We start from the raw sequence: 20,733 nt of genomic DNA on the forward strand, positions 1-20,733 counted from the left end.
CTGAACCACTGGCCTGGCAAGGCAGGTGGCCTACCCAATGAGCTATCTCACTTTCCCCATTTTCACATTGTTGACTCTGCAAATGGAAAAACTGCCCTCCCCACACACACTCCCTTTGTCAGGTAACCCCTCCCTATGCTCTTCTGTGATACAGCTTCTTTAAAAAAAAGTTTTTAATTATCTTTATTCATCTATTGGATACAATAGAGACAGCCAGAAATTGAGAGGGAAGAGGGAGATAGAGAGGGTGAGAGACAGAGACAACTGTAGCCCTGCTACACCACTCACAAAGCTATTCCCCTGCAGGTAGGGACTGGGGGCTTGAACCTGTGTCCTTGCACATTGTAACATGTGTGCTCAACCAGGTGCGCCACCACCCAGCCCCCTGTGGTACAGCTTCTGACTGTGATATATAAACTTGTCTTACACTACCAAAGCAGGTGTTGAATGAATAGTAGGCTTGAGCAAATGACCAAAGATTTAGCTACTCAGTGATGTATAATTGTTCTAAAAATAAAAATACCAGAAAAAATAATAATAATAAAATACCAGAGTGGGGACTGGGGAGATAACATAATAGTTATGCAGTGTTTTCATGCCTGAAGCTCTGAGGTCCTAGGTACAACCACTGCACCATCATAAGCCAGAGCTGAGCAGTACTCTGATCTCTCTCTCTCTCCATCATAAATAAGTAAATGAATTAATTAATTAAAGGGAAAATACCAGACTTGAAAGACATTCACTTACTAAGTAAATTCAAATAAAATATTATTAAAAAAGAACTTGACTTACTTGCCCACATAGAAAATCGTCTGACCCTGCTTCACTGTTCATGAAGCTTCATGTTGGATCAAGTCGCCAGTCCCCACCTACAGGGCAGGAGGCTTCATGAGCAGTGAAGCAGTGCTGCAGGTATCTCTCTTCACCTGTCACTCTCTCTCCCCCTTCCTAATTTCTGCCTATTAGAAGGGCGGGGGGGAAGGCAGGGGTGAGGTAGCAGTTATCAGGATTGACGAAGTTTTAGTGACAGCCATACCCTGGTAGCAAATAAAGGTAAGGAAGTAGATGTTGTGGGGCACCCTTGGTAGAGCAGATATGTTACAAGATGTTATAAGACACAAGGACCCTGATTCAAGTCCCTGGTCTCCATCTGCAGGACAGAAAGCTTCATAAGCAGTAAAAAAGCTTGAAGATAGCTCTTTTTCTCTCTCCATCTCTATTTGCTCCATCTCTCTCCATCTCTCTCCCCTCTCCTTTGTTTTCTATCTCTATCTAATAAAATATTTTTTTAAAAAAGAAAGAAACTCTTCTTACTCCCCATGTAGATAGCACTGAGAAGCATGTCGGTATTTATAGCTGTCCTTCCACCTGTCAGGCACATGCATCTATTCAGAGAGACCTGCCTGCAGCATGCACTGCCCTCTGAGGCTCAGGGAACAGGGCCTCTGGTGCTGCTCTGTAAGCATACCAACCCTCCCAGAGCAAACTCCATCAACAAGGGATCTACATACCCTGCTCTGACATGCCCTTGCCACCTGCGCCAGCATTGCTCTACAAGGATAGTGGTTTCTGATTTCTGAGTCCTGAAAAGGGAAAGCTCAGGTGGACTCCCTCCCTGTGACTTCTAGAAAAAATCTGGAAACTTCTAGAAACATCCTACCAGCCCAGTCCTAGAACAAATCCTTCTACAATTATTCTTTACTCTCCTCTTCAGTCTTCCGTGGCTCCCCTCTGCCCCCAGGGCAGGCTCTTCCTGCTCCCTCTTTTGAGATAGCCTGTCCCCACTCATGGATTTTCCCTGCTCACTCTTCTGCCTGTAGGGGGCTTCACCTCTCACTCCACTGCTCAGTTTCTCACCTATGATTTGGGTTGGCATCTCCAGCTTTTGTCTGGACTCCCATTGACATAAGATCACTGTATCTAACCATACCTACAGACTTGCCCTGTTGACATCAGCATGTTTTCATTCTCTTCCCTGGCTGAGTGTTTAAATCATCTTGCCTCCTCCTTCCCTGTTCTCCATCTCTTCTTTCTCAGAAGGCAGAGAAATCCTGCTGGGTCTGACTAACTCCACTCACAGTGATTTCTACATCCTCAGCCACTTCGTTCATCTGAAACCCATCAGTTTCCACTCTAGTCTCCTTTCTGATCCTTCCCTCCCCTCCCCTTCTCTTCCCTTTCCTTCTCTCTCCTTCCTCTCTCTCTTTCTCCTTCTCTTTCTTCCTTCCTTCCTTTTCTTTCTTTCTTTCTTTCTCTGCCTCCCTACCTGCCTCCCTCCCTTCTCTCCTCCCTCCCTCCTTTCTTTCCTTCCTTCCTGCCTTCTTTCATTCATTCTCTATTTCTCTCAAAGAGGCAGAGGCATAAAAAGAAGGTGAAAGAGACCACACCACAGAAACTTTCTTCAGTGCAGTGAGGATTAGACTCAAACCTTGGACACATACTTGGAAAAGCAATGCACTACCCAAATGAGCTATTTCTCTGGCCCTCCTCCTTCCTTTCCACCTGTGTGGTCTAAGCTCTCAGGGCAGCCCTGTCAAGTCAGCTGACTCAAGTCAGCCACACTGCATTCAGCCTGCTCCCAAATAAGAATGCCTACTTCCTGCAGGCTGGGAATTTGGATCGACCAGTCAATACCCATGTTCAGTGGGGAGAGGCAGTTACAGAAGCCAGACCTTCCACCTTCTGCATACCACAATGACCTTGGGTCCATACTCTCAGAGGGATAAAGAATAGGAAAGTTATCAGGGGAAGGGATGGGATATGGAGATCTGGTGGTGGGAATTGTGTGGAGTTGTACCCCTCTTACCCTATGGTTTTGTTAATGTCTCCTTTTTTTAAATAAGTCAATTAATTAATTTAAAAAAACAATGCCTACTCCCAGCACTAATGTTCTTCCCACTCATTTTCTCTCGTGCCTTAACACACCATTTTTTTTCAGCTCTCCACAAAGAAATCCTCTGCCTGCATAAGCAAGCCTGTTGCCCTGTCCTCACCTTGTAAACTTGTATGTCCAAACTCTTGCTCTGTCACCCCTTCTTGGGAAGTCCTCTCTGCTAGCCATTGTCCCACACACCTTTTCCAAAGCCTTTCTGGCCTCTTCCCTTTCATGCAGCCTCTTCTCTGCTCTTGTTTTGCTGTCTGTTGTTGTTGTTGCTGCTGCTGTTGCCAGGTAGCAACATGGGCCTGCCTCTTCCAGTTGTTCAAGGCCTTTGCTTAAGTCAGAAATCTCAACTGCCATGTAAAATGCTAAATGAAATCCTTTCACATATTTTAAAGCCCATGCCCATCGAAATAACAAGGGCCCTTTAAAACTACATTTTAAAGATGAATTCATGATGATCCAGGTGGTGGCACAAAGGATAAAGAATTGGATGCTCAAGCATGAGATCCTGAGTTTGATTCCCGGCAGCACATGTACCAGAGTGATATCTGGTTATTGCTCTCTCTCCTCCTATATTTCTCTGTCGTATGCTTTACATTGGTTTGTCCTAGCCCTCCCCCCGCCAAGAGAAGTGGATCAGTCCTGTTAATTTCGCGGGCCTGCTTGGCCCCGCCCCAAGGAACCCCGAGAGAGGGTTCCTGAGTCCGAGAGTTCCTGAGTTCCTGAGTTCGAGAGTTCCTGAGTTCCCCAGTGACAGAGTTCCTGGGTTCCTGAGTTCGAGAGTGCGAGAGTTCCGGAGTTCCTGAGTTCGAGAGTGCCAGAGTTTCAGAGGGTTCCCCAGTACGAGAGTTGCTGAGTTCCAGAGTTCGAGAGTTTCAGGGTTTCAGAGTAAGAGAGAGTTCCAGTGTGTCAGAGTTTCAGAGGGTTCCCCAGTATGAGAGTTCCAGAGTTGGAGAGTTCCTGAGTTCAAGAGTAAGGGAGAGTGCTTCTGCCGCAGCAAAGAGACAGCGGAGTTCTGTTTGGTGATTAGTTTGTCTTAGTTTATGAATCGTTGTTCCTGAATAAAGAAATACAGCTTCCGAAATTTTAACAACATTTCTCATTAATAAATAAATAAAATCTTAAAGAAGAAAAAAAAAGATGACTTCATGTACATCACAGGTATAAAATAGCAATATATTCAGTGTGCAAAGGCTGCATTCCTACATAAGTGGTGATTCTACTTTTCAGGATGTGTTCTGTATCTATGAAAGCAGTCTCTGGAAAGTCAAGTCACTTAGTTCTAAGAAGCCTATTTTAGGTATATTCCAAGAGGCCCATGATTTTACAGGTTTTTGTCTGACCCCAACAGCTAATACGCAGGTTGGTTAAAGATATTGTCTGAGGAGATGGTGTCAAAGTTGGAAATAGTAGTAGAAAGCAGGATCATGGCAGAGAGTAGCTCCCAAATATGGGGAAAGTATATAAATACCATTAACTGTAGACCCCACTGATCTGATCTGGGTTTCATATTCAGCACAGGAGCCTGTGTGACCTCTGCATCCCTGTAGGTCTGAGTTTACATTCTCTGGTCATAGCTAGGAACATTCTAGGCTGTGCTCATTTCAGGACCTGCCTTCCTCGAGTGGCAGAGTATACTGACCCAGCCTCCCTTTGGAGAGTGGGGCAGTCCCTACCATTATTGTTCCAAATTGAGGGCAAGGTCCTGTAGAGGCAAAGAGGAGGGTTTATGCTATTGTTCCTGATGGAAATGACCAGTGATGGTAGAGAGAGGGTTCTAGTCCCAGTATATCTATATGGAAATCCCAGGATTACCTTACTAGGACCCCAGATGATGGAAACCCACATTTATTTTTTTCTATTTATTTATTTTCCCTTTTGTTGCCCTTGTTTTTTTAAATTATTGTTGTTACTGATGTCATCATTGTTAGATAAGACAGAGAGAAATGGAGAGAGGAGGGGAAGACAGAAAGGGGGAGAGAAAGATAGATACTTGCAGACCTGCTTCACCGCTTGTGAAGCGACTCCCCTGCAGGTGGGGAGCAGGGGGCTTGACCCTGGATCCTTAAGCTAGTCCTTGGCTTTTTACCACGTGCGCTTAACCCGGAAACCCACACTTATTATCACAGCCTACACAGCTCTTCACAATCTGACCTTCTTCCCTTCAAGTGCGTTTCCATCCCCCCGACCCACATTTCTTTCGTAGTCCTTGAACAAGTACTTAGGAAATTTTTCATTAACTGCTTCTCTCCTGAAGTCACAAGATCCTTGATGCTGAAAGCTATCTTTTGTGCTTAGCACAGCATCTTCATATAAGAGACCTTCAACTAATAGTTATTGCTCTCTTTCCATTCCAATACACTAGGCATTGGTATTGTTAAATTGTCACAAGGTCCAGTTGTCACAATATCAAAAAGAAACTTAGATTGTTACTAATCTCTTCCTGTATGTCAAGAACTGTATTAAGTACTCTGCATGCATTGTTTCATTTAATCTTCAAAACAGTTGTTTACAAGAAAAATTGCTGTTGTTCAGATCAAACAACAGAGTTAGAGCTCTTATCACTGACTTAAGAACTCGAGTTCTCTGATTTCAAAGCCTATCCTCATAACTTCTGAGTTATCTTTATAATGTAGTAAAACTGTTTTTAAAAGTCATTTCTGCAGGTAAAAGAACCTGCAATGATATCTACAGATATCAGTCAGGAAAAAATGATAAATTGTATCCATGTGTCAACAACCATACTATAAGCCATTAAACCCTCAATAAAATGACAAATAAATTAAATTAAAAATACTTTTTCCAACTAGGGCTAGGTGCCTACACACACAAAAAAAATACACCTCTTCTTAAGGCTATATTTTCCCCTTTTTTCTTTAATTTTACAGGGAAGAGTGAAATTGAGAAGGGAGGAAAAAAGACAGAGACGTCTGCAACACTGCTTCACTGTTCATGAAAGTTCCCTCTTGCAAGTAGGGATAGGAGTAGAGAGGTTATTGGTTGAGCCCAGATCCTTGCATATGGTATAATGTGTTCATTGCCCCTCAACTCAGTCCCTAAAATATAATAAAATTTAAAGAAAAGAATCCACAAAGGTCAACATAGATTTTAATGTTTCTGGAATAACTGAGCCCAGTTATATCATTGCCCAGGACCTTCATGTGCCAACTAATGAAAGTCAACCTCATGCTCTGGGATGGACAATAGACAAGGTGGTTCGAGAAGTGACCAAACAAGCAAAACCATCAGGGTACAGATTAAAACTTAATAGGAGTAAATTACAGTCAAACCTCAAAAGATTAGCTCAGTTTTCTGGGAAGTTAGAAAACATATTTACCCTATCTTTTCCTATCCTTATATTTGTAACTCTTGGTCATACCACTGGTGACAATTGATTCTTCTGTCTTTGGGTTAAAAGTCCCTTGAAGTTGAGGAACAGTCAGGTCACTCTACTCATTCCTCCCAAGAATTCTGAGATTCTCTAAGAAACTATTCAACTTTCAAAAGAAGCACAACATGGGGAGCTTTGTCTGAGGAAGGAAAGAGTCACAATATACAAGAGACTGACATGCAAATCTAATGACTGCAAAATAAGTGTCAAGAGTGCTGCATCTCTGCAAAGGCTATTGGAATTCACAGAGAGGAGCCTGGAATGAAAGATGAGTCTGGAGATGGCTTTGCAGCCCAGGGCAGCCAAGGCTGACAGCAAGCTGAGAGAGAGAGAGCTGTAAGACCAGGTTACGGGGAAGCTGAGAGAGGAGCATGTGAGCTGGATATTGAAAGCCACAGCAAAGGCAGAGGCAGGATGGAGCCAAATGTGAGAAGCTGATAATGTCAGGCCAGACCAAGTAGCCCAACAGGTGGTCCTGGCCTTGAGAGGACAGTTTATGTCAGTCCAGAAGGTTCCAGGTTTGGCTTGTTCCCAGCCATGACCACTCATGGTTTAGGCCCATGACAGGTGTTTGCTGGGATTGACAGAAATAGGGTAAAAGAGCTCAAGTGGGTGACCTTTGGGCCTTATCTGAGAGGGAGGGAAGAGTGACAGTGTACAGCACAGCAAGGATTATGCATGAGCATGTGTAGGAGACTGTAGGCAGGTCTTTGCTAGTGTGACTACTGACTCTGTCTACCCAGTCATTCCCAGAACTATGGTTATAAAACATATAACCATGCTCATAAAATAAGGAAAACGGGACTGGGCAGTAGAGCACACGGTAGAGCCCTCGCTCCTTGCAGGATACTTCACAGCACGAGGAGCAGTCTTACAAGTGCCTCTTTCTCTCTCCCTCTCTATCTCCCTCTCCCCTCTCAATTTCTAGCTGTCCTATCTAGTGAAAATAGAAAGAAAAAATAGGGTTTCAGGTGGTAGCACAGCAGGTTAAGTGCACATGGTGCAAAGCACAAGGACCAGCATAAGGATCCAGGCTTGAGCCCCCTGCTCTCCACCTGCAGGGGGTTATCTCTTCACAGGTGATGAAGCAGGTCTGCAAAGCAGGTCTGCCTTTCTCTCGCCCTCTCTGTCTCTCTTCCTCTCTCTATTTCTCTCTGTTCTATCCAACAACAACAACAGCAATGACAACAATAATAATAATGACAACAACAAGGGCAACAAAAATGGGGAAAATGGCCTACAGAAGTAGTGGATTCGAAGTGCAGGCACTGAGCCCCAGCAATAACCCTGGAGGCAAGAAAAAATAAAATAAAATAAATAAATAAATAAAAACAGAAAGGCAGAACTGGTCTCTTCTAAGATAGACCTTCATAAGTCTAATGCAAATATAAATATATAAATATGGTAGTGTAAAGGCCTGGCTTTACATGCCTAGAAGAAACACAGGTTTACATTCAGCTGAAGAAAAAAATAATAATAAAAACATGCCTAGAAAATGTTAAAGTTCAATTCTCTGTGTGATCCTCAGGGTTGATTGCTCATATTCTTGCTATTGTTACTATTTTTTTCATCTAAGGCTGAGGGGTCAACAAGAACAAATACAAGAACACATGTGGAAAACTTTATGCCATGTCATCTTTAGAGAAACTGACAATCACTAAGAATAGGCTTTTCCAGAGTATGATATGAGAGTGACTGTATAAATATTATGGAGTGTCAGGTAGTGTGCTACTTGTTTATTTATTTACTTATGTACTATTGTTACCAGAGTAAGCTCAGTCCTGGCTATGGTGGTGCTGGGATTGAACCTGTGACTATTGTTGCCTCAGGCATGGAAGTCTTTTTGCATAACCATTATGCTGTCTCCTCAGCCCTGGTAGCATGGTTTATTAGAGTGTAGCTTCTTGAGTCACACCCTAGTTCTGCTTTCTACAATTCCCTGCATAGTCAAATGGCTACCAGGAACCATAATCTAACCAGTATCTTGAATAATTCTTATGCACGATGAAGCTTGAGAATCCTGTATTAGGAGACGAGAACCTTTAATATTAAAAACAACATCATGGTTTATTTTTAGTGATGACTAGAAAACATTTGAGTCACTGTTTTGACAGCATTAAGTAGAACAGAGGGCTTTACACTGAAAACCAGAAAACTCATTCCAAAGTGCCCTTGTTTAATAAATTGAATGCAGTAGACTAGAGCCAAATGACTTTGTAATAAGATTGGCCTATTTAAGCATTGCAGGAAAGATCAAGATGAGTCATAATATAACAACTGATGATAATGTCTTTTATCCTACATCTCCCCAGCGAAGATCTGAAAAAAGAAAAGAAGAAAGAAAGTGAGAAATCCACAGAGAGAGCAGGGAATCTCATTTATCCTCCCATATCTCTCCACACTCATCCCTCCACTCTCAATCATCAGAAAATATCCTTAGCCTTAGAGAAATGGGAGTGGTTAAAAGTCAAGGGAAAAGAAAATAGAAAGCAAGTCAGAAAAGAGTTGTCCGAGAAATGAAAATATGCCAGGAAATCCAAGGGTAAAGTCACACATGCTGAGGAAAATGAAGGAAGATAGCAGACTGAAGACAGAAATAAGAGAAGCAACTATAGACAAGAAAGTAGAGAGATTTATAGCACAAATTGTACAGTTAAATAGATGCCAAAACAACAACAACAACAACACCAAAATATATATCAAAGAACAAAACTGCAAAATATGTGAAACAAGTATGTGCTAGAGCTGAAAGGAAAAATAAATCCCCAAGATGGAAGCAAAGATGTTAACATCCATCCCACAGAGTGCTGGAAAACTTTGCCAGTGCAATAAAAAAAATGCAAGGAAATAAAAGACATACTGATTAGAAAATAATAAATAACTCTATTTGCAGATGACATGACTATTATAAGCTAAACACGCAAAACCCAATTACATATCTGCTTACTGGCAATGAACACATGGACACCAAAATTAAAAGCATAATGCTATTTACAAGCACTCAACATTTTAGGTACTTAGTCATAAATCTAAACATGCATAAAACATATATGCTAAATGCTATACAGTACTGGTGAAAGAAATCAAAGGAATCTAAATAAATGCAGATACAATGTTCCCATGAATTGTAAGACTTGATACAGTAAATATATCAGTTCTCTCCAAGTTAATATACAGAGTCAAAACAAGTTCTAGTAAGATTTTTTTCTGTTATTTATAGACAAGATTATTCTATAATTTGAATGAGAATACAAGAGAATTAGGAGAGTGAAAGCAATTTTGGAAAAGATAAAGAGGGACAATCCACCCACTTTTAAAACTTGTATAACTAGTGTAATCAAGACTATAAGGTATTGACAGAAGGACAGATATATAAATTAATAACTCAGAATAAAGAAAGCAAGAATGTCAGCTGATGTTTGACAAAGGTGCAAAATGAATTCCAAGGAGGATTGCTGACATTTTCAATAAATGGTACTGGAACAGATTGATATCCATGGAAGAAAAGAGAAAAGAAAAGGAAAAGAAACTCAGTGTAACTGTCATACCTTATACAAAATTTAACTTAAAATAGACAATATGAATTTAAATTTCAAAAGTAAAGCTTTTAGGAAAAAAAAATGGGAGAAAATACCTAAGATAGAGAGTAATTTTTTTTTTTGATCCATCCAACTAGAACCGACATGAGGCAAAGAGTTTTTAGATTTAACAATAAAATACAATGAATAAATGAAAGTATCAATAAATTAAATTTTATCAGAAGTAAAATAAAAACTTTCATCTATGGGAGACCCTATTAAGTAGATAAAAAGATGTGCTACACAGCTGGGGAAAATATTTGCAAACTGCATGTCTGACAACAGGCTAAAGTCTAAGAACTCTCAAAATTCAACAACCTTTTTAGAAGATGATATACACAAAACATGAACATATTTCAAAGAAAAATACATACAGATGGCAAATAAGTGGATACTTGTATGGAAAAGTGACCAACATCATTAGCCATTAGGAAATAGCAAATTAAAAGCACAATGAGCTGTCAGCGCACCTTATTAGAATGGCTCAAATACAACACAATGATTAAGAGATGGCAAGGATGAAGAGGAACAAGATAACTCATATCAGGCTGCAGCTGGAAATGTAAAGTGGAAAGGTCATTCTGGAAAACAGCTTAGCAGTTTCTTTAAAACTAAACATACAGTTGCTACTGTGCAACTTAAAATTATATGTATTTTTGGGCATTTATTCTAGAAAAATGAAGACTCAGCACTAGGCTTTAGTATTGAAAACACATGTCTCCTTTATTCTAAAATCCCTTAGCCTTTATCTTCTTGCATCCCACCCCACCCCACGTTCATCTGGTGACTAGGCAGATCAGGGCCACTTGTCATTGTCTTTCTGGATGTATGTATAATATGCTACATTTACTTTTAAAAAAAAGAAAAAAACATTCTACCAAAACAACTATATCCTGAGGGTCAGGTAAGCCCAGACTTTACTGTTTTTCCAGTTGTTTCAACTGGCCAGAGTAATAAGAAGGATGGATATTTCTGCCATTGATCCAAATATTAGTCTGTGATATTTTCTACATTCTTTCTGCCTTTAAGCCACTTACTGTTGTACTCATTTTCCCCTTTAGCTTGTGGCCCAGGTCCTGGAACATAAAGACATAGGCTTCATGATGGTAGATGCCAAGAAAGAAGCCAAACTTGCCAAGAAACTAGGTAAGTGTGGATTTTGAAATATATCAGAAGAGACAAAAGTGTCTTGTAAAAAAAAGAGAGAGAGAGAGAAGAAGAAGGAGGAGGAGGAAGAGGAGGAGGAGAAGGAGAAGGAGATGAAGGAGGAGGAGAGAGAGGAGGGAAGGTAATTTTATTTACTCTTGTACCTTAATCAGAGATTTAGGATAATTCTGTATACTGTAGTTTGGGGTTAGGGAAAGCTTCATAAAAGTAAATACTGACATAAATCGAATGGTTCCTCCTTAGTCACCAGATATTATATATCTCATATCAGTATAACAAAGATAATTTCTTTTTTAAAAAGCTGGTACTAAAAAGTCATCTTATTTTGAGAACTTAAGGTTTAAAAATTAGGTTTGGGGGGCTAAGTGCTGTCATAACTGGTTGAGCATACATTACCCTGTACAAGGACCCAGGTCCAAACCCCTGCTCCCCATTTGCAGAAAGGAAGCTCCAAGAGTGGTGAAGCAGTATTGTGGGTATCTCTCTTTCTGTCTAGCTCACTATTTCCTCTCAGTTTCTCTCTGTTCTATCAAAGTTGGGTTTTGTTTGTTTGTTTTTGCTTTATCTCTCTGCCATGCTAACCTCTTTAAGGAAAGCAAAACTCTTCTACGGCTACCTGCTGCTTCCTTACATCTTATTGGAAGCAGCCAACAAAATATAACGTAAGTGTACTGACTCTGTGGTCCCAGTGCTTTCTAAACTTCAGGCTCAAGCACAGCTGGACATTTCTATAAAGAACAAGAGTAAAGATATTGAGGAGATGAGAGTTAAATGATTACACAGTGCTAGTTGTAATCTCCTGTGTCAATATGCCATGCTTAAGTACAAATGCACTTTAAGATTTTTAAACCTCTGATCCCTAAAAGGAGAGAATGTAAGTAACCCCTCTGTTTCTTGAAATACCTCACAAATATGTAGTGCCCATTTCACTTTTTCTGCATGGCCAGTGAAGAATAACTATTTAAAAATAGCAGGAGGTTATAAAACAGGACCTTTGAAGAAAGGTTAATTGGATTTGGAGTGGTAAACACAATGAAAAAAATAGATTTGTGGTGGTTCAATAAATACCTTCAGGTACATAAAATGCATTACCTTAGAAAATTATAAACAGCCATTTTCTATTTTATTTTCAAGAAGGCTAGTCTTTCAGATTTTGTTTAATTTAAATGACAAAGAACAGAAGGAATCTGGAACAGTCATGATTCTAAAATGATAGGAATTTTCATTATCTGTCTGGAGTATCTCTTTCCTTAGAAACAAACTAAGGAATTTTTGTCCCTTGAGCAGGGGAGCAAAAGTAGAGTCAAACCTTTCCTTAGTAACAATTTAATGAGTTCTGTCTCTTCCATAGTTTCCTGTTAATTTCCTAGTCTTTCCCCTTCCCACTGTTTTAATGAAAAACTAAAATTGGGAGAATTTACAGTAGACTTAGTTAAAAGATCACTTGTTGGGAGAATATACTGAGTACATATGTTTATAAGGATGAACTAGTGGTTATTCTCCAAATTAAGGGCATGATGGGCTTCAAGTGCCTCAATGAACTGTTCTCCAAGTTCAGACTGGAGAATACTATTTGATCCTGGCCTTTATAAGACAGTTGTATTTGGAGAGCTAGCTTCTTCATCTTCATCCCCTCTTCCATTTGCCTGAGTTAAGTCTCTATCTGGTTGTGCCTGAACTAGTGCAAGACCCTCCTAACTGGCTCCACTCAGAATACAGTCCTGCAGCAAGGCTCTAGCTGGAATTCCCCATGGTATCTCTGTCCTCAGATATTTCTGGCATCAGGGATAGGCAGCACATTGCTCTCTTAGGTTTACTCACAATGTAGTGTACCCAGGGATATTGGACATGCCTTGGACACAGCAGGAAGTGAGTCAACCTCCATTTCCTTAGAGGTTCAACAGAAAAGTTCATGTAAAGAAAGCATCCTCCAACTAATAGTGAATTTAGAAACAATCTAAAACATGAAGAACACTGTGTAGCTGGGCAAAATGCCAGACTCACCTATTTAGCAGCCCTAGAAGAAGAGTGAAGTTTTCCAGCAAATGTTTGTTAAAATTCACAGCATTACACCAAGAGCAATGGAGGGTAGAAAAGAAGTTGTAGGGTCATTTTATGCAGTGTCTGATGGCTACCTGAAATATGTGCAGAGTTCAGTTTTCTCTACCCATACTCTTCTGCTGAACTTCTAAGGAAAGGGAGGTTGACTCATTTCCTGCTATGTCCAGGGTATGTCTAAGAGCCCAGGGAACACTACAGAGCACTGTGAGTAAACCTAAAGGAGCAATGCGCTGTCTATCCTTGAAGTTCAGAGATACAAGCTGTTCACCCTGGTCACAAATATTTATGAGATGTCTAAAAGTCCTGTCCTCTGAGCAAGCCACTAGGATACCAAGCTGGCAATAGTCCTACTCTTGGTGAGGTCACTCTCAGAGGGAGTGACTACAGAGAAACTGAGAGCCATGATAGTGAGAGAGATGGAGTGGCTTCATCTCTAAACTGAGATGCAAGGAAACTGATGAAGATGGGCTTGGGGTTGCTCCATACTTTGGACCAAAGAAAGTATGAGTGTAGATGATCGTACACTATGACTTTTTCTTTGAACACCTTTTCATATTAGTTTTTGGACAAGAATCAAAGAGATTCATGCAAGGATCAAAAGAGCAGATTTCAAAAAAAATTTCTATTTGGGGAGCCCCTCCAACAAATAGTTTCAAGGAAATTGATCCCTTAAATGAATTAATACAGTTAATATTAATTCCAATGATACTGGTCTCACGATCATGAAGATCCTTGAGCCAACAGAATAGCTCTTTATGCATTGGGATCACTTTATCTTGGGAATGCTTGTGTCTTTCAGGTTTTGATGAAGAAGGAAGTTTGTATATTCTGAAGGGTGACCGCACAATTGAGTTTGATGGCGAGTTTGCAGCTGATGTCTTGGTGGAGTTTATCTTGGATGTAAGTGTTTATGTACAACCACTCTGCATGGAGCTGCATGCATTCATCTAAAGGGGAAAGTAAAACCTCAAAGTAAAAACAGAGAAGTTAGATAGCCTGACCTGGTGTAAGATTTCTCAGGTTTCACAAAACCCCAAGGGCTACCTACCTACCAGTATTATTTACTTCTACTGAGGAATTGATACTTAGGTTACGTTAGACAATGATTTATTAGTGATCAAAGTGTCACAATGTGGGATGATGTAGTACTAATAATAGCTGATTTCTTGGCTATTATATGTCAGTATTGACTGAGGTTCCTTTGGTTATATTCTATAGCTGCTGAAGGGGAGTTGGGGGTGTGGAAGAGAAAGAGAGATTGTCTGGAAATCAAGAGAGCAAACTATGTCAGAAAGAAAAGGGAAATATTGACGATTTTGCTCCGTGTGAATTATAAGGCTATTGAAAAGCCAAAGCAAAATGTAAAGACAAAGTAGTGGACATTGACAACAGAACTAGCGTTGCTTGAGAATGGGTGGCAAGAGGAAGACAGAGTGTGTGTAGAGGGGTATGCAAACCAAATGCAATTTTTACAAATTAATTTGAGAATCTTAGGGAAATGTGTAATTTTTCTAAGTAAGTACCAGTAGCCAAAATTGACTCATCATGAAAAAATGATTTGCCTCCAAAGTAGGGATAACTTTTTGCGACCCTTCAAGAAATAGATAATTCTTGTGTTTTATTAGCTACTTTAAAAGGATGCAAAGAGATCTAATAAATCTTTTTACAAAGATCACTGGTTAAAAAATAAAATCTAAGGAGTCAGGCAGTGGCGCAGCAGGTTAAGCACACGTGGCACGAAGCGCAAGGACCTGCGTAAGGATCCAGGTTCGAGCCCCAGCTCCCCACCTGCAGGGAAGTCGCTTCACAGGCAGTGAAGCAGGTCTGCAGGTGTCTATCTTTTTCTCTCCCTTTCTGTCTTCCCCTCCTCTCTCTATTTCTCTCTGCCCTATCCAGCAACAATGACATCAATAACCACAACAATGTTAAACAACAAGGGCAACAAAAGGGAAAATAAGTAAATAAATAAATAAATATTTTTAAATAAATAAATAAAATCTAGGGGTCGGGCTGTAGTGCAGCAGGTTAAGCACACATGGAGCTAAACTCAAGGACTGGCATAAGGATCCCAGTTCAAGCCTCGGCTCCCTACCTGCAGGGGAGTTGCTTCACAAGTGGTGAAGCAGGTCTGCAGGTGTCTATTTTTCTCTCCCCATCTCTGTCTTCACCTCCTCTCTCCATTTCTCTCTGTCTAATCGGGCAATAGCAACATCAATAACAACAATAATAATAACCACACAATGATAAAAACAACAAAAAAGGAAAATAAATAAATAAATAAAAATATTTTTTAAAACTAAATAAAAATCTAAGTGGAAAGATAAATGACAATCATTATGTTACTCTCAGAGCAGAAGAAAGAAGAAGCAAGATAATGAGCCCCCAATGTCACTCTTCTTTTTATCCAAGCCCCAATGTCACCCTTCCTTTTATCCATAGAGGCTCAGGACCTGAAAATTTATGTGTTCAGGCAGAGAGAGGAGATGTTACATTCACACATATCTCACATTTTAAAGAGTATGTAGCATGAAAACAAATCCTTTTGAGCACAGATACTTACGAAGAAAGAGGAGGTGGAGGTTCCTACTGATTACTCTCCATCTACCAGCTTGTATACAGCTGTCTTCCACCTGTTCTCTACAGTCTCAAATTCCTAGAGTCAGCGAGTTGCAGGTGAGGTAAAAAAATTACTTCAAAAAATTACTCATTCATTCTGCTTGTTCCTCTTGTCGAAACATTTCTGCAGCCCTAAAATAACCAAGGCAGTGATAGAACAGCTCAGTGTAAATATGACACTGCCCAGCCAGATCAGTTAGGCAGAGACAGTATATAAGGAAGGTGGGGAGGGGAGGTCAGGCAGTAGTGCAGCAGGTTAAGCACACGTGGCGTGAAGCGCAAGGGCCGGCCTAAGGATCCTGGTTCGATCCCCCAGCTCCCCACCTGCAGCAGTGTCACTTCACAGGCAGTGAAGCAGGTCTGCAGGTGTCTATCTTTCTCTCCCCCCTCTGTCTTCCCTGCCTCTCTCTATTTCTTTCTGTCCTACTTTACAATGAGGACATCAACAACAACAACAACAATAATAATAATAACTACAACAACAATAAAAAACAAGGGCAACAAAAGGAAAATAAATAGTTTTTTTAAAAAAAATTTAAAAAGAGAGAGAGACCAGACTCAAACTATCCTAAACAATAAGTAAGGTGATTGACATATGTGAATGAAAGATCCAAGAGAGGACAGATTTTAGGCTTGATCAAACCACAGCTCCTGTTCTATATTTACCTGTAAATCAGAGATATGCTATTTTTAGTGTGTTGATTTTGTCTTCAAACTGATCTTTAGCTGGTTATAAGTCAGAGAGTAGGGAGTCTGGCGGTAGTGCAGCAGGTTAAGCGCACGTGGCGCAAAGCACAAGGACCAGCGTAAGGATCCTGGTTCAAGCCCTGGGCTCCCCACCTGCAGGGGAGTCGCTTCACAGGCAGTGAAGCAGGTCTGCAGGTGTCTGTCTTTCTCTCCCCCTCTCTGTCTTCCCCTCCTCTCTCCATTTCTCTCTGTCCTATCCAACAACTAACAACATGAACAACAACAATAACCACAACAAGGCTACAACAAGGGCAACAAAAGGGAATAAATAAATAAATAAATATTAAAAAAATAAGTCAGAGAGTAACAAGAGCTGAAGCCCCATATTTTCTCATACATATCCAGTGAGAGGGGAGAAAATGTCTGCTATTACATCACTCTGTAAAAAAGGAAAGAACCTTCCAAAGTCACAGACAAATTTGTTCCGGAAGTTCATTGGCCAGAATTAGATTGCATGCTATATGTGAATTAATAACAAGAAGAAAGAGAAACATCCTGCAGATCATTCAGCTTACTTCCTGCATTCAGGTCAATTTCTCCAAAAGTAGGGGCTAGGTGGTGGCATACTCAGTTGAGTGCACATGTCACCAAGTTCAAGCCCCAGGTCCTTACCTGCAGAGAGAAAGCTTTCTGAGTGATGAAGTAGGGCTGAAGGAGTTTCTCTTTCTCTCTCCCTCTCTTTATCCCTTTCCCCTCTCAATTTCTCTTTGTCTCTATTCAATAAGTGAATATAATATTTAATTTTTTTTCTCCAAAGTCACAGCCTCAGTGCTCATTGCAGGAGGGCTAAGGCCACAATTGCCTGATTCCCCCACTGGGAAGGGAATAGTTGTCTTATGTGAACATACTGTGTGTGTCTCACATTCCAGCTCATTGAAGACCCAGTGGAGGTCATCAACAACAAACTTGAAGTTCAAGCCTTTGAACGCATTGAGGACCAGATCAAACTCATTGGCTTTTTCAAGAGTGAGGACTCAGAATGTAAGTTGTTTATCAACCCCAGTTTGTCAGTGTAAAGCCTAGATTCCAAATGGTATGCTATCTTATCCCCAGAGAGGGTAAGCCAGCAGCATACACTGCTATGGGCAGACAAGAGGGAGCTTTTTCATTGCAGCCTGTGTAATAGATGCATATGCAGAAATTCAGCAAAACAGGGAAGGGGGCTAGAACAGGGCTCACCTGTGTCCTCAGACCCTGAAGACAGGGACGATGTTTTACCCTTCATCTCCTTTTCCCCCTGCCCACTAACCAGTTGGATTAACCCCTAAAATGGGCAAATAGTGGATTCTTTCCCTGACATTGGTAGCTCTCATGGTCGCCAGTTGGACAACTTTCCAGTCACTTGGGCAGCATAAGGAGAAAATTTGATGAGGGATGGGCTTAACAGTTGCAGCACAATGTGGAAAATTGCTGACCAACCCCACAGCTGACCACCAAGGCTGCCTGCAATAGCACACCACACCCTTGGGTGTATTCCCTTTGAAACTTGTGGCCAGGTTGGGTGGGCATAGTAATAAGTCACAGTATCACCACAATCCACAGAGGGGGTGGGTGGGAGGCAGGAGGAGTCAAGAAGAAAACAGACTAGAATAAAAAAAAGTAATAAAAAAAATGAGGGCTGGCAGAATAGTTGATTTTGATATTATGCTGCTTTGCATGTGCACGACCCTGGTTCAAGCCCTATTCCCACCACATTAAAGGAAGCTTTCCTATTGTGGTTTCTTTCACTTGCTCTCTCTGCCTTTCTGTCTCTAAGTACTAAAACAACAACAACAACAACTACTACTACTACTACTACCACCACTACTATTAATAGTATTTTCTTGCTAAAACAAAGGGGGAGGCTAGGAAAACTAGTGTATGTTATAAAACTGCTTTGACAGCATGGACCCAACAAGTTGAGATATTTTCTGGTGTCATTTTCCTTCTTTCTTTCTCTCTTTCTCTCTTTCTCTCTTCTCTTTCTTTCTTTCTTTCTTTCTTTCTTTCTTTCTTTCTTTCTTTCTTTCTTAGGAAAAATGTTAGAGAAAGCAAGCCATAACTGTTAAAGAGAATCTAGTGGCATTAATACATGGGGGAGATTCAAATAAAAGTTGTTTATAACTATTTCTGGAAACCCCAAAATATTTTGAAATAATTTTTTGAAGTAAAGCTGTTTCTTTCCTCCATCTGCCAACTGGCAACTGTAGTCATCTCATCAACCACCCACAAATCTTCTGTCTCCTGTGACCCAGCTTAACTGTCTTCTCCTTTGCTACACAAAAGGCTCTATTCACTTCCCTAAGAAAAATTTGTGGGGGGAGGGAGGAGGTAACTACTCCCAAGATGATCTCTATGCTCACATTTCTATATAGATGCTACTCCCTCATTTCTGTTTCCTCTGTTTATATCTCTTTCTGTTTCTCCTTAGCCCTTTCCATACCCTTTGCAATATGTTCCCTCCTCTTTTCAACTAAAGTCAGGATTTCAGAAAAGGAGACAGGTCAAGCCAAGACTGAGAGAAGAGCAGAATATCTAGTTTTTGTCTTGCCCTACTTTAATAATAATCTTAACTCCATTTAATTGGCACATATCACCATTCAAGATCCTATTCTCAGAGCTTTATATAGATGTCTTTATTGTACTCTTGCAACTAACCTGTAAAGTAGTTTCCATTATTATCAGCACTTTAATGATGAGGAAATAAGGAACAGAAAGGTCTAATTTATGTATTAAACTTCATTGGTGGTTAAAAATAAATTGTATGTCCAAGATTTAAATCCCAGGAATCTGACTTTAGGGTTTATACACATGGACCCCTGGGTTATACTTTTAAGACCTTGCAAATTTTGACAGCACATAACTCACAGAGAATGTGATACTGCCTGTAGCCATAATGAAGGTATATGTCAAAGGATTTGGGTCTATTGAAAGTAGTCTCTTTTTTTGTTGTTCTTTTCTTCATATAGTATAATAATAGTAATAAAATATCATATATTGCATTGTATAACACTTTAAAATAGTATATTTTAAGATTTTGCTTACCATGTTCTACCATGTACCACCTCCCTGTTTGCTAATATAATGAAGATTTCAATTGAGACTCGTGTGCTATATTCTAGGGGTATATTTCCCAGTGTTAGCTTTTCTTGCTTGAAATAGCAACATTCAATTCTCAATCAAGATTTTGAATGACATCTTTAAATTCTAAAGGTCATCAGTGACAAGAGACGTTACTTGCATGTGTGAATGGTGACAAATGACAGTACAATATTCATTGCTTTTTATTTGATTGATGAGCAGTCTCTTGCCACTGAACAGAATATAGGGAGTCTAATCTGTAGGCTGTCCTTCAAGGGTGTGAGCATGTTTTCAATCTAATGGTTATTACTTTCCTTCTCACTGACAAATGCAATGTTGATATTTCTTACGGTAATTAGAATATGTTTCAAATCCAACTGAACTTTTAAATACTATATATCTCAAAAACAGTGATAGAACATTTCCCAGAGAACTCACAGGTAATGGTCTAGTGGACAACTTCCTTCTGACTTAAATAATAAAATTAACTAGGAAGTCATGTCAACCTCTTTCTTAGGGTTGAATTTTTGCTTTTAAGTTTAACAACTTTGTCAGTATATATTGTACTTCACACAGTCCTTACAGTTTTCAGTTAACTCGATTTAGGTTCTCAGCAAGGTTCAGCATGTTTTGAAGTTAATAATTAACTTTCAAATATTCTTTCAAAGTGAATATAAGCTTATAATTTTTTCCAATTCCAATCTTAACTCATAAACTCTTAATAAAGATCCTCGTGGACATCTAGCCTATCTTCATTGTAAAACATCAGAGATAGCACTTCCAAACACATTTTCTCATCTACAGATAAAAGAGAAAAAGGATATAGAGGATCAAGTATTATTGGAGTCACCTAGTTTACTATGTGATGTGAGTAGATATTGCTTGAATTTTCAAAAATTAATGAATTTTGTGTTATCTTTGTACATTCTTATGATTACAACCTTGAACAGTAGTTGTACACACACTTGAACAGTAGTTCCAAGACCTGTTTTGAAGTGTCCATATACATTTTTTAATAGTCTATCAACAACAACTTGATGTTTTTCTTCTTTATAAGACAAATTGTTATTCCAAGCAGTTCTCCTCAGAGTTTCTTTCTAAACAGGAGTATTAGCCAAGTCATTTCTAATGTATATAGATTTACCAATCTATAAATCACTTTTGATAGACTGGGGTGTTCTTAATAAATTCTTAATTCTATGACTAAATTGAAAAAAAAAGTTCTGGAAGAG

General features: G+C 39.9%; 1 protein-coding gene across 1 annotated transcript in view; it reads left to right on the top strand.

The window, feature by feature from the left end:
• Nucleotides 1-20,733, top strand: part of CASQ2 (calsequestrin 2) — a 64,365-nt gene that overhangs the window by 15,984 nt on the left and 27,648 nt on the right. Inside the window, exons 2-4 of the mRNA XM_007525510.3 lie at nucleotides 10,912-10,996; nucleotides 13,878-13,978; nucleotides 17,311-17,422. Of these exons, the coding sequence (XP_007525572.2) occupies nucleotides 10,912-10,996; nucleotides 13,878-13,978; nucleotides 17,311-17,422 (298 nt within the window). The remainder of the gene's footprint in view (nucleotides 1-10,911; nucleotides 10,997-13,877; nucleotides 13,979-17,310; nucleotides 17,423-20,733) is intronic.

Source organism: Erinaceus europaeus, chromosome 11 (genome assembly GCF_950295315.1).
Source record: "Erinaceus europaeus chromosome 11, mEriEur2.1, whole genome shotgun sequence".
NCBI classification, from domain to species: Eukaryota; Metazoa; Chordata; class Mammalia; order Eulipotyphla; family Erinaceidae; genus Erinaceus; species Erinaceus europaeus.